Source organism: Argiope bruennichi, chromosome 1 (assembly GCF_947563725.1).
Source record: "Argiope bruennichi chromosome 1, qqArgBrue1.1, whole genome shotgun sequence".
Classification (NCBI taxonomy): domain Eukaryota; kingdom Metazoa; phylum Arthropoda; class Arachnida; order Araneae; family Araneidae; genus Argiope; species Argiope bruennichi.
In genome coordinates, this window is record NC_079151.1 from 7,692,130 (window position 1) to 7,705,962 (window position 13,833).

Sequence of the window (13,833 nt, forward strand, 5' to 3'; positions counted from 1 at the left end):
CTGGATATAATATAAGCGAGAAACATGACAATAATATTTTTAAATAAATCAAAGAAAATAACGTAAAAAATATATTCATTTCTGATGATAGTTATAAGATTAAAATTTTAAATACATATTCTATTAAATTATTCGGATATGATTCACCTATTATGTTACTGATGAAAGAAAAATAATTGCTAATAAATCGAGGGAAAAATTATGAAATAAAGAGTTAGTGAACTATATCAACGAGTCGGTTTTGAATCTCTTGATCATTAAGAATAATAAGGTAAATATATCACTCATATTTCATACGAAAACGATAACATTTATATTGAATCCGATATTAGGAACAGAATACTGATCTAAATGCTCATATTATTTACTCATTTAAGAATACAAATCGTCCTGGAAAAAAAAAAAAATGTGATAGCTTGATATTTTCCCAATGAATACACATTATATCCTTAGAATGAGAATGGAAATCATGAATCAAAATAATGAATTGATAAATTTAATTCACTCCTGCCAGTTCGTGTTGCAAGATTGCATCTTGATCCCACAACAGGATTTCATTGTATAATCGAACTCGAATTCTTGTCTTTTATTTAAATAATTTCACTCCAATTCTTTGTTTCAGGAAATTAATAAAAAGAAATTTAAAATTTTTAATAAATTACAAAAAAAAAAAAAATTTTGTTTAATGTGGCATTTGAACCATGAAATTGCAAAATTAAGATTAGCGTTCAGCACTCTGATCTTCTACACTGCCAGTACCTCATACCGGTGTTGTCGCTTATTCTTCTCTTCATTCTCATTGGACTGCCAAGATCTTATCTTGAATAAAGGCACAATGTGTTTATATGCAAGAATTTCATTATATCATCGGATTTAAATTCTTGTGTTTCGTTCAAAAATGTCACTCCAAATCCACTGTTTTTCTTTATTTCAGGAACAGGAAAAGAATTAAAGAACTTTACAAAATTCGATGACTTTAGAGCAAAGAAAAAAAATTCTTGAATAATGCGAGATTCGAACCCAAAGTTACAAAACTATGGCCGACACTTAGCGCTTTTATTCTTTTTAGAAAAAAAAAAAAAAAAAAAAAGCGCAATCCTACGCTACGACTTCATTCTATCTCCGAATTCTTCTTGTTTTATAAAAAGATTTCATTCCATATCTACTGTTTTCATTTGTTTAAGAATATATATATAAATACTGCCTCAAAAGTATTTTAACAATTTTAAACAGAAAAGAAAAACTTGCCCAGTGCGAATTTCAAACTTAAAATTGCAAAAACAGGACATACACTCCGCGCTCTTATTACTGACTAGCTTCCTTCGGCGACCAGCCGGTTCGCCAATCTTTATATCCGTTAAAATTTTAATAATTAAATATTTTATGCAATTCCTACTTTAATAACTTCTTCACCAAAATATTTTAAAACCTCAAATTTTGATAGTTATATAATTCAATCATAATATTATAAAGGCCTTCAATCATAACGTAATATGTAGCTCCAATTTTCTGTTAGCTCCCGTAGAATTTATACTTTAAATTAAAGTGGGAAGGATTAATTTGCAATTAATATAATACTATTTTTTACTGAAACAAAGTATTTTTTTGTAGTATGATTACTGAAAACAGTCACTGAGCGTTTAAACTTTATGAACACTAAAGAATATTTTTCTTAATTTATGTAATATTTCAAGAATTTGTCAACAAAATTTTCTCAGATTCATCATGAGCAGATCGATTAATGAACAATGTTTAATTTTAAATGCATCAAACACTAAGAAAATAAAACGAATCGTTTAAAATAGTTGAAAACAGGTTAAAAAAAACTACTTAAAAAACGATGTACTTAAAACTATAAGCATATACAAAAAATTTATAACTAACATAAATACAATTTAATTACAAAAGCATGCAACTAACCTAAAAATAATTTAAATCAAGTCCACATCCGTTGATATTAGTTGTCAACACAATGCGGAATTCAGAACACAGTGCGCATGCGTGAATTTTCAACGCCAGTTACGGTAACGCAAATGCGTGAATTTTTCTACGCTGTTGGGGTTACGCTATGCAGATTAGAAATTTTTAATTTCCTTTATTCGGTGTTATTTTAATTCAAAACTACTTCAGAATGAATCCGAAAGATCGATTAATTAACAATGTTTAATTTTAAATGCATAAAACATTAAAAAAATAAACAGAATCGTTTGAAATAATCGGCCGAAAAATGTTAGCCCTAGCCTCATTACTGTTGGGGAAAAAAACTGAAGCCTTATTCATTTGGCGTAGGGGAAAATGAAAAGATTTTTTGACGGGAAAGTTAGTTTTTAATTAATAATTAAAATTCTAATTAAAAATTTTAAGAAACAGACCCCAGGTGCACATTCCCGACCTCTAAGGTATACATGTACCAAATTTGGTAGCTGTAGGTCAAATGGTCTTTTCTGAAGAGCGCCAACACACACACACACACACACACACATTGAGCTTTATATAAGTACTAGCCACCTTTGGCGACCAGCCGGTTCGCCGATCTTAATGCTCATTAAAATTTTAATAATTAACTATTTTATGTAATTCCTACTTTAATAGCTTCTTCAATAAAATATTTTAAAACTTCAAATTTCAATTCACTCAGAATATTATAAAGGCCTTCAGTCATAACATAATCTGTATCTCTCAAATTTTCTGTTAGCTCCCGTAGAATTTATGCTTCAAATTTAAGTGGAAATGATTAATCTGCAATTAATATAATAATATTTTTTACTGAAACAAAGCATTTTTTTATAATCTGATTACTGAAAATAGAGTCACTCAGCGTTTAAACTTTATGGGCACTAAAGAATATCTTTCTTAATTTATTTAATGTCTGAAGAATTTGTCAACAAAATTTTTTAAGATTCATCTTGATATTAATTAACAATGTTTAATTTTAAATGCATCAAACACTAAGAAAATAAACAGAATTGTTTAAAATAATCGGTTGAAAACAGGTTAAAAAATTACTTAAAAAACGATGAACTTAAACTAACATAAATACAATTTAATTACAAAAGCATACAACTAACCTACAAATTTAAATTGAGTCCGCTTCCGTTGAAATGTAAACAATCAGAATACAATGCGCATGCCTGAATTTTCAACGCCAGTTACGGTAACGGAAATGCGTGAATTTTTCTACGCTGTTGGGGTTACGCTATGCAGATTAGAAATTTTTAATTTCCTTTATTCGGTGTTATTTTAATTCAAAACTACTTCAGAATGAATCTGAAAGATCGATTAATTAACAATGTTTAATTTTAAATGCATAAAACAATAAGAAAATAAACAGAATCGTTTGAAATAATCGGCCGAAAAATGTTAGCCCTAGCCCCATTGCTGTTGGAGAAAAAAAAAACTGAAGCCTTACTCATTTGGAGGTGGGGAAAATGAAAGGATTTTTTTGGCGGGAAAGTGAGTTTTTAATTAATAATTAAAATTTCAAAAAAAAAGGGACCCCAGGTGCACATTCCCGACCTCCAAGATATACACGTACCAAATTTGGTAGCTGTAGGTCAAATGGTCTTTTCTGTAGAGCGCCAACACACACACATTGAGCTTTATATATAAGTATAGATATAGATAGACGACAGCGTTGAAGCTATTGCTCTTCATTCACTCCTTTCTATCCGAACTTATGATATCGAGTCTTGAACAATTTCCGACGGCAAGATTTTAATGCATCATTCAATTCGAATTTTATAAAAAACTTTCGAATTTTTGTTGTTTTATAAAATTCATTGCCTTTATGTGTTTTCAAGAAACGAATAAGAAACACCAATAGCGTTCAAAAAATTAATAAGAATTTTAGAATTTGCAAAAAAATTCAAAATAAAAAACATTCTTGCCCAATATGAGAATTGAAACAAAACTGCAAAGGACCTTTCTCTATACCATCAGTTCCATGCCTTCATTCACCCCTTCTTTGCAAGATCAAATCTTGAATAACAGTGCAATGTATTCAGTGCAGGAAGTTTATATAAAGTTTTTGTGAATTTTTTTAATGACTGGTTTGAAACAGGAACTATTGTTTTTATATTGTATTAGCCAATATATATTTCATGAAAATTATGAATAATTAGAAGTTACAGCAATTATTTTCTTTTTTTGTTTGCTGATTTTTTTTTTCAATTCTAATCATTTTAAAATTAAAATTGTTTAAAAATAATTTTAAAAAAAATTCAATAATTCTGTTTGTTACCATTAATTAAAATTATTATTAATGGATATCTAAATCCAACACTAACAATTAGATGAACATAAATTGAGATAAAAATATATAAAACTATCTGTTGGTCAAAAAGAATTATGGGAAATAATTGAAGTGAACTGTTTGTAAAAACTAAATAACTCTTTAAAATAGGCTCAAATTTAATGGATTTTTTTTAAAAATTTCTACTTAATATTAAATATTACTTAATAAATAATTGCAATTATTTTCTCAAACCTTCTTTAAAGCTAGGATTACAGTAGCATTCATTACTTATTCTGAACACACTGCTGTTTATATTCACTAAGTTTTGATTAATGTCAAAACTGCAATTGCACAGAAAGAGTAGAATCATTAATAATAAATTTAGATTATTTAAATTGTAGTATAGGTACATAATTTTTATACAATTTAAATTGTTATATATTTCAATATATAACACCAAGGTGCTCCACATTTTGATTGCTCTAGCTACTTGGCTCTGTGAAAATTGATGGAGGTTTCCCATTTGAAAATTTTAGGTAGCCTTGATTTACATAGATAACTCTTAAAAAATCTTTTATTTTCAGACAAAAAATGCTATATATACTAATTAGAACATGTATGTTCGTTACCACTAATAATTTGTATATTGCTAAGATAAAGTTAGGAATAAGAATATTTTCAAACCAAGCAATTCAGGGTATATCAGTTATTAAATGAAAATAATTTATTAAATAATCATGAAACCTTATCTCAGAATTTATATAACAGAAAAGCACATCATGACAAACAAATACTATGAAAAAAAAATTATAATTGAAATTGTCCTTGCTTTTATTTTAATTATGCCAAGACTATCTTATTTCTCTTATATTTCAACCAACCACATAGTACATAATATAAAATAATAAGCCAATTTTTTTAAAAAAAAGTGCAATCTCAAAAAAAGATAAATGCATATGCATGTTGACAATCAACACTCTAGCCCATTTGGCCTAGTTGATTTAGATTAATTAAAAAATTAAGCAAAATGTTAACATTCTTTCATGGTAACTTCCAAAAATATTACAGTACAAAAATGTTTTTACATAATCTTAAAATTCAAAAGGTTATCCTTTTAATGATACCAGTTTTCAATATATAAATAAAGTTTCTATTTTTAAAAATATTTTTTTAATAATTTACTTCACATAAAACAAAAAGAAAATTTAACCTGCAGGGGCACTTTATGCATGCAGGGGAAAATCAGCATTTATAACTAAAAGTTGACAAAAGTTCAGATAAAAAAAATCTCTAAATTTCACTAATTTTTCATTCTTGCGTGTAGTGAGAAACTGCTGCAAAAATTAAGTACCTTTGTACAAGTATGCATATGTAAACTGCATATTTTCTAAGCATAGGATATTTTCTGCTTTATACTAATACAGGGTTTTTTATTGAAAAAAAATTAATTAATTTAAAATGCTTATTCTTTAAATTTTAATATTTATTTCTGTCTTTGCACATCTTCTATTTGAAAAATTATGCCTTCTTGAACAAGACAAAAATATGACAATGATCATAAAAATGAAAGAAAAAAAAATTAGGACAATATTTATAAGATTAACAGTGAGTTTTTTCAACATTTCTTAAAATTAAAATAAAATATCAGACAGATACAACATTTCTGAAAATGTTGATCCTGATGCAGAAGCTCAGCATAACCACAAATTTTGTATTTGATTTTTATATAAGCAACAACAATTAAGATTCGACAAGGCAGGGATGGAATGAGCAAATTTCTTCCTGACTAATTCATTGTATTAAGTAATTTTATTTGCAATTTTATAAAGCTAAGAACTAAAGCATTCCTATGGCTATCATTATATGACAGGCAAAACTGCCATGAAATGGATGATAGAACTATACCATTTTTTAAATGAGTTTTTTATATAATTTTTAATAGAAAATAATATCAGCTTTCACAAATGATCAGACTAAAAAGACCTAAAGTTTACCTCTTACCTCTACTACTCTTAATAACCTCTAAAGTTTAGTAAAGGCCTTTTTTTAATGTAATAATTCAATGAAGCAATGATATTACTCTAAATTGCATTATAACAAAAATCATTGTTATAAACTGTGTCCAAAACTAATTTCTCAAAGAACTTTTTATTTATATTGACATATTTATCAACACTTGAAATGTCTGTGAAATTTTCAATATATAAAATGATGTTTCATTTTATCCTTCAAACATCAGACATGAAATGGAGATATACATATTAATAAGAATTAGTAATTAAGAATTGCTCTTACAAAGACAACAGTTAAATGAATATAAGGAATTTGGTTAAAATATATAGCTATTAAATATCCTATTTTGAAAATATTTATCATTGGTAAAATATCATCTGATAGGGTTATAAAAATTTTTTTCTTATCCAAACTTTTTACAAATATTTTTATTAACTAAGAAAAGTTTAGTACAATTTTCAGAGCATTTAAGTTATCGATATTCTAGAAAATATTATATTGTTTTCTAGCACATCATCTGAATGATGAATTAATTTGGATTAAAGAGAGTAAAAAAGAAAATATATCCAGAATTCTGGGTCATTTTTATTTCTGAGAACTGAAAAGAAAACAGACCTACAAAAAATTTTTACAATATCAGAAATTTTTTATAAGAATCCACAATTTAAAAAGTAAGCTTACAGTATGTTTTGATTTATTAAGGATTAGAAGGACATAAACTTATAATACATATGTAAAACCTCATATGCCACCCAATTTCAGCAACTATCAATTCATAAATACTAAACATATGATGATAAAAATAATAATTTGTCACATTACACTATACATATATTTGAAATAATGTTGGCTTCATTCAGTATAATTTTATAGAAATAAATTAAATATTTATATACACGACACAAATAATTATGCCAAAAGAATTTCCATTAACTCAATAATAAAAACAAAGCACCTAGAAATTTAGCTTGATCATTTCTATGAATATAAACAACCGAATCAAAGAAAAGATCCTGTGAAATATTTATTCTACACTGTTCTGCTGCCTGTTCAAAAGCCTTTGCAAAAAAATTTTTAGGCGAAAGTGTTGAAAGAGGTGGCACACCGATGACCAGATACCGATCTGAGTCATTATCATCTTGTGCAAACAATATCAAAGGTAATGATCCAATACGCCGGTTGTGACTGTTATTGACATGCGCTTCTAGTGTGAAATGGGCAAGCATCGACAGACAACCAGGGTGGCTAAAATACTTGCTATCATAAGTGGTGTTCGGTACAATGGCATACATAAATGGTCCAGGTTTTATGATTTGCTTCATGTCAATAAACACTTGCACTTGGCGGAATATTGCAATTAACCTCAATTTTGCCAATTCAATTCCTTTTTTTATAACATTGATTTCTCCCTTACTCATCGCATTGAGTGCATCATGAAATTTGTCAGTTACACTCCTTTCTTTATCAATTGATTCCAATAAGGCATTAATAGTTAAAACAACATCTGTCGCATTGAATTTGCCCTTAAAGCCATACTGAGCAATGAAAGCACCATAAACTATTTTATCTAATTTGTATTTTTCTGACATATCTTCCATCCATGCACTGACATTGTTACGGTAATTCATATCCATGCTGAAAAATTTCTGTTTACACTGAAATAAAGGCAGTCCAATTTCAGCAAGAAATTCAAGCATTCTTTTTTGCCCTTTGAAGCTCCATAATTTAAACTTGCAGGCTGTGTATTTTGAATGCATGATACTGTCGTATAATGACCAATGTCTGTACAAGGCTAGATTAAGTTCCTTATCAAATGTTATCTTCATACTGCTAGTTGTATTCATTGCTCCACTCTCTAAACGATTGTGACGGGATACATGACTCTGTAATGCTGTTGCACACATAATGTATCTGTCCTGCTCAATTTTATTCATAACTAACTGTTCAGTGAGGCCAACAATTGCCCACCATAGAAGATCATTGTTATCCATTGACATTTTCCAAGCTAGATTAAACATCAATATGGAAGAAGGTTCACCATAATAGCTGATTTGGGAATAATCGAACATAATTTTATTTCGATTTTCTTCCCACATCCGTCTTTCACGTCTCTTCATAATCAGTTCAGCACTGGACACTCCCGATGCATCGTCTTCGTCTTCACTATCTGAATCCCTAAATATGTCATTATAAGCGGGGATGCCTTCACAGTCTTCTAAATTCATAAGTAATCGAATCTGCGACTCGCTATATACGTTGTAAACATTCACAGGTCGGTGGCTGTCGGCAACAAAAAATACCATGTCATCAGGCGGTTCCAGTACTTCCACGATATCTATTTTAGCTCCACAGTTCAGCATCACAACACATTTTGCTTGACCTTTATGTTGCGCAAAAGCTTCTATTAAAGATGCTTTTCCGTACACGGGTATTAAAGTATATAGAACATTGTCACACTGAAACAAATACTGCAATATTTTAGTCGCACAAACAGCATCAACGTCACACCCGACCAATAATAATACTCTGCTTCCTGCAATAACATCGTAGAAATCGGTACGGATGTCCGTTACGAACATTAAGCTAAAATATCAAAAACAATTATGCTTGTTTTTACAAGTGAAAATCAGATCCTTCTTCAGGAATCCACGGAAAACGTCTATCTTGTAAACATTAAAAACAGCGCCAAACTTCAAAAATTTAACAACGACTAAGTAGTGGAAGTTAGAGTACTTACTTATAAAATCTAATTCAAAATTAAAGTTTTCTGGAGTAATTCTATGTAGAATAATTTTTGATGAAATAATTTTTAGAGTGCTCACTTACATAATTATGAATTTTTAAAGCTAAAGAATTATTTTCAAATGAAAATATTTTATCACAATCATGCGTGTATTCAATGTCATGAGATTCACTCAAAACGCAAACGCTCGACCAAGGATCATGGTTACTTTTTTTTTCATTTTTTTTAGTGTTTGAGATGAAACTAAACTTATTAAGAAATGGTAGATGTAATCGTCTATAATAATGTAATGGTTTTTTTAGTATAATTTTTCCGGTATTTATCAAATTAATTCCTAATGCTATGAATATGTTTAGCCGGCTTCCTAGCATAAAGATAGCGCGTCTTCTCCGTGATCTGGGCGTCCTGGGTTCGAGTCCTGGGTCGGGCATAGTTGTTCTTCACTGTTCTATCTGCGAGATGTGTAAATGTGTCCCCCTGTAAAAAGGGTCTGTGCTAGCGAATGTGATGCGTGAGTAGCTTAGTCGTACTCTTGGCCCTGGTTGGCGCTACTAAAGGGGATTGATTAATCCATAATGTTTTTTGTCATGATCTGACTCCATGTAAGGGTTTGGAAGCAATCACTCTCCACTTTATACAAAAAATATATCCTTATTCGACACACAACAACATCGCGCACTCTGTCCCTACACAAAACATAAACTTGACAATTTCTTCGAAGTACTAAATTCTTGCTATAAAATAATTCGATCAAAATTTATTTTCAAATAAAATTTTATTTTCTGATTTTGCCAACTGTTATATCACCTTCATCAAATAAAGAATTAAAAGAAACATTAGATAGCAAAACTGCTACAAACTACATAATCAAAATTGAAAGGAAAACGAAAGAAATATGATAATAAAATAATAGCAAAAGTGGACCCACATATATGTTCATAAATTTTACTTTGAATGATAATATCATTTTACTTTGACACTAAAGTTTAAATTGAAATTAGAGATTTTCTTTCTAAGAATTCGATAAACAGCTAAATTTAATGATATAAGTCTACACTGCTGAGCAATTGCTTTTGTATTGTGGTCATGTTACTGGGCTGCGAACCACAAGGCCCCAAGTTCTATCCTCGCTCATCACAATCCGCTACTAAAACACTACTAAAATACACTACTAAAACAAGAGACGCTTCCTTGGCTTAAAATGGCTGACTTCGTCAGCGAGCTTGTCCATGGCAAGTGCCATTATAAACAACATGAATATGCTTAAAGTTAATTATAATTAATTATTGGAGTATTAAAAAATTGTTACATGCTTCTCACAAATATAAATTATTTTTTAACCTACGTTTGCTATAAGTTTAGTTTCACAACTTACCTTCAGTTACGAGCCCGGAACCATAGGATTTACAAAAAGCCACCACGCCAGCAAGCTTTTAATTATGGTAATCGAGTAGGGACATAATCCGTAAGACATATGCTCTCGCTTGGCGCCTCTATTACTTGCGATTGTGCAAAAATAAGCAGCCGCACGGAGAGATAGTTTCACCACAGAGTATCTCACAGTGAGTTGGCGAACGATATTACATTATCAAAATACACTAAACTATAGCACAACAAAAATAATATGATGACATACAATATGTACAAAAATAAATGATCCAGTTAAAATTTTTAAAAAAATACCTAATTAACTATAATTAAAAGATACATTCATACACATCATTTAAATGAATACTCATAATAGAACATGAAATACAAAATTTTGCCAAAATATATGTTGTAATTGTTTGATGTTTCTTATGGCACTTGTCATGGACAAGCCCGCTGTTATGAAGACAGCGATTTTAAGCCCATACAGATCAAATTAATATTTAATTAAATAAATAAAAAATTATCTTGAATCGTTCCAAAGTTTTCAGAAATCTGACACGTCATCCAGATTTAGTTTGAGGAAAAGTTTTACAAATTTGTTTGTTAGGATGCGATGTTATTTCCATTTTTTCCTGCTCTGGTTTAGGTACTTGAGAAGCAGAAGGAACATCACTGTCGTCATCCAAACAAAAGGCTGGTTTGACTTGATCCATTGGCACGGATTTCTTTTTCCCATTCACAAGATTTGTGAAAACTTTGTCACTTCGCCTGAGGGCTAAATGAGGACCAGTGTAAGGTTGTGAGAGTGGTGGTTGAACGCTATCAACTCTCAGAAACACATGTGAACAGGTTTTTAATGCAGCTGGAAGAAATATAGAATTTCTTCCACGAGCAGAAGTTGACACGGTTGCAAAGACCTCATTTTATCCCGTAGCATTGTGAGGTATGTTGGATTACATATAGAAATCTTGTCAAATGAGAAAAGATCAAATGGCAGTCGAAGAGTTGTTCCATACGCCAATGGGGTCAATTCATGTGACGTAAAAGTCACATGTCATGTACCTCTTGCGCATGGCATTTAAGTTTCATCCGCGCCGCTCTCGTCGGTCAGTCTGCCATTAACGTTCTCCGCCAAGTATGAAGCGGATTTTTTTGTTTACATTTGAAGTTATAATTTTTGAGTCATTTTCTTTCCTCTTATTATGTGTTAACAGAGGAAATACTGGTGTGCTGATGGATGCATGCTTTAATGCGAAATACAAGAGTGACTGTCATGATAAAATGTTTTTTTATTTTCCTTTCAACAAACCTGACTTGGGTTGATAGCTTTGGTATAGATTTTTTCAAGCCTTCGAAGTCAATGATATGCTCCGATCATTTTGAAGAATTCCTTCAGTTTGTGTCCATTTATTAAATATAGCTGTTCCAGTAATTTGTTAGAAAAACTCTTCGAAGAAAAAGAAATCGGTAAGCGATTTGCCACCAAATACAATCAAACAAAATCATGAGTGCATTTCTAATTTACTTCATTCACATTTGATGAAATTTCTGATAATTTTGAATATGCTTAGAAGGTTTTAAAATGTTTACATGAGTATTACATTGCATTTTTTTACAAAATCTTATCTAAATTTAATTAACGTAAGTAAACAAATTCCTATTGCAAAAATAACAACTGCTATAATGCTAAACTTAGGTGGAAGTGAATATTACTAGCTTTCTAATTACGTTTGCAGATTTGTGATGGATTCAAAGTGAATTTATATCAAAAATCTTTTCTATTGTTCAAAATGAAATGTCAATAGTCTATTGTATTTAAACTGAAATTCACTGTTATCATAATATCCTGTTATAACACTGTGCACCTCAGTGATTTCTGTTTTAATAAATAAAGGTCTTTTCATTGAAAATCAATTTCCATATCAGCATTTATTATATAATTTTTATTCCCAACTTCATTGCTACATGCATGTTTCACTTTTTTTTTTTTTTTTTTTTCTATTTCCGTAACATATCAATTTTGAATTATAAAATTCTGTGAAAGCATAAAAGTGTTTCTTTCAACTCCTCTTTATATCCTATTTAACTTCTCTCTCTCTCTATATGTATGTATATATATCATGACCTTATTGTTGTTTATTAAATTTACTCTATTATATGTTTTTGTTTTATTTTATGATATTCATTCAATTTAATTATTATCAATGTAACTTTAGCATTTAAAAAAAATTCATAAATGTTCTGCTTTAAAAGTATACTGTTCAACATTATGTTTTTATTAGTGATAAAAAAAAACTGTTCTTTAGTATCTAGGATGTTTCTGTTGAATAAAATTGATTTCATCATTTACATTGACATTCTTGTCATACTGTGTTTATATTATTTCTAAGTGTCTAGAAAAATAAATGTTGATAAATAGTTAATAGTTTTTTTTTTTTAGTTTTTTGTATTAGTGAGTACATTGAAACATACATTGGATCATATTTTTTCAACTAATTATCACATATATTTTATATATATCTCTCTCTTTCTATATATATATATATATATATATATATATATATATATATATAATATATATTTGTAATGTGTAAATAAAAATTATGAAAGTGTGATTTTGTTTGTTTTCCTTTAATGATTTCTACAAATTAAAATGAAATTATTTATTCATAAGTTGCATAGATTTAAAAAAAGGTATCCATACCTTTTATATTTCATAATTTGAAATTGTAAACATAATTTATTCAATATATACTAATTTGAGTTTCATGTTCTTTCTTCTAAGCAAACTGAAAACATCAAATAACTAACTGTCAATATTTATAAAAGTAATTACATAAGAAAAAAAATACAATAATTTCATTAGTAAGCTTTAAAATATTAACTTATCTAAGAGTAATAATTATTTTTAAAAAGAACTAACTGGGGGAACTATATTCATAAAATTCAACATTCAATACTATTTAAATAATATGTAAAAAAGAACATATGTAATTTTTCAAAAACACTGCCATAGTCATTTGTCAAAATGTATCCTTCGGATGAAAAAATGGGGGTGGGGGGATATGGGAAAGGAAAGAATAAAGCGGCACCAGACGAATTAAAAAGCGATGTTAGTTAATTTTGCATAAACAATAATTCTATTGAAAATATTAATTGAAATTTTAATATAAGAAATAAAAATATATAACTAAGAAAATTTGGAGAAAATAATTCAAAATAATATCTTTAAAAAAAATCAGAAGTTTTTAATAATTGATCGGCTAGCTTAATATTTACTAAACAATGTCAACAATAATGTAAACAGTGTCAACGTTATCGGCAGACATCACGACATGCGCAGAACGGTTGAAAATTGAACAGAAGCGGTTTGTTTGGTACCTGACACGTGACCGTGAATTGACCCCATTCTGCGCATGCAGCCTGTATGTCATTATTAACAGCTGAACGCATGCCAAGAAGAATAATTGGT

General features: G+C 29.2%; 1 protein-coding gene across 1 annotated transcript; it reads right to left on the reverse strand.

The window, feature by feature from the left end:
- Positions 1–6,835: 6,835 nt before the first annotated feature.
- Positions 6,836–8,941, reverse strand: LOC129965851 (cell division control protein 45 homolog). The gene has a single exon (XM_056080091.1). It carries the CDS (start codon positions 8,824–8,826, stop codon positions 7,177–7,179), a length of 1,650 nt encoding a protein of 549 aa, XP_055936066.1. The 5' UTR covers positions 8,827–8,941; the 3' UTR covers positions 6,836–7,176.
- Between the last annotated feature and the right edge of the window lie 4,892 nt (positions 8,942–13,833).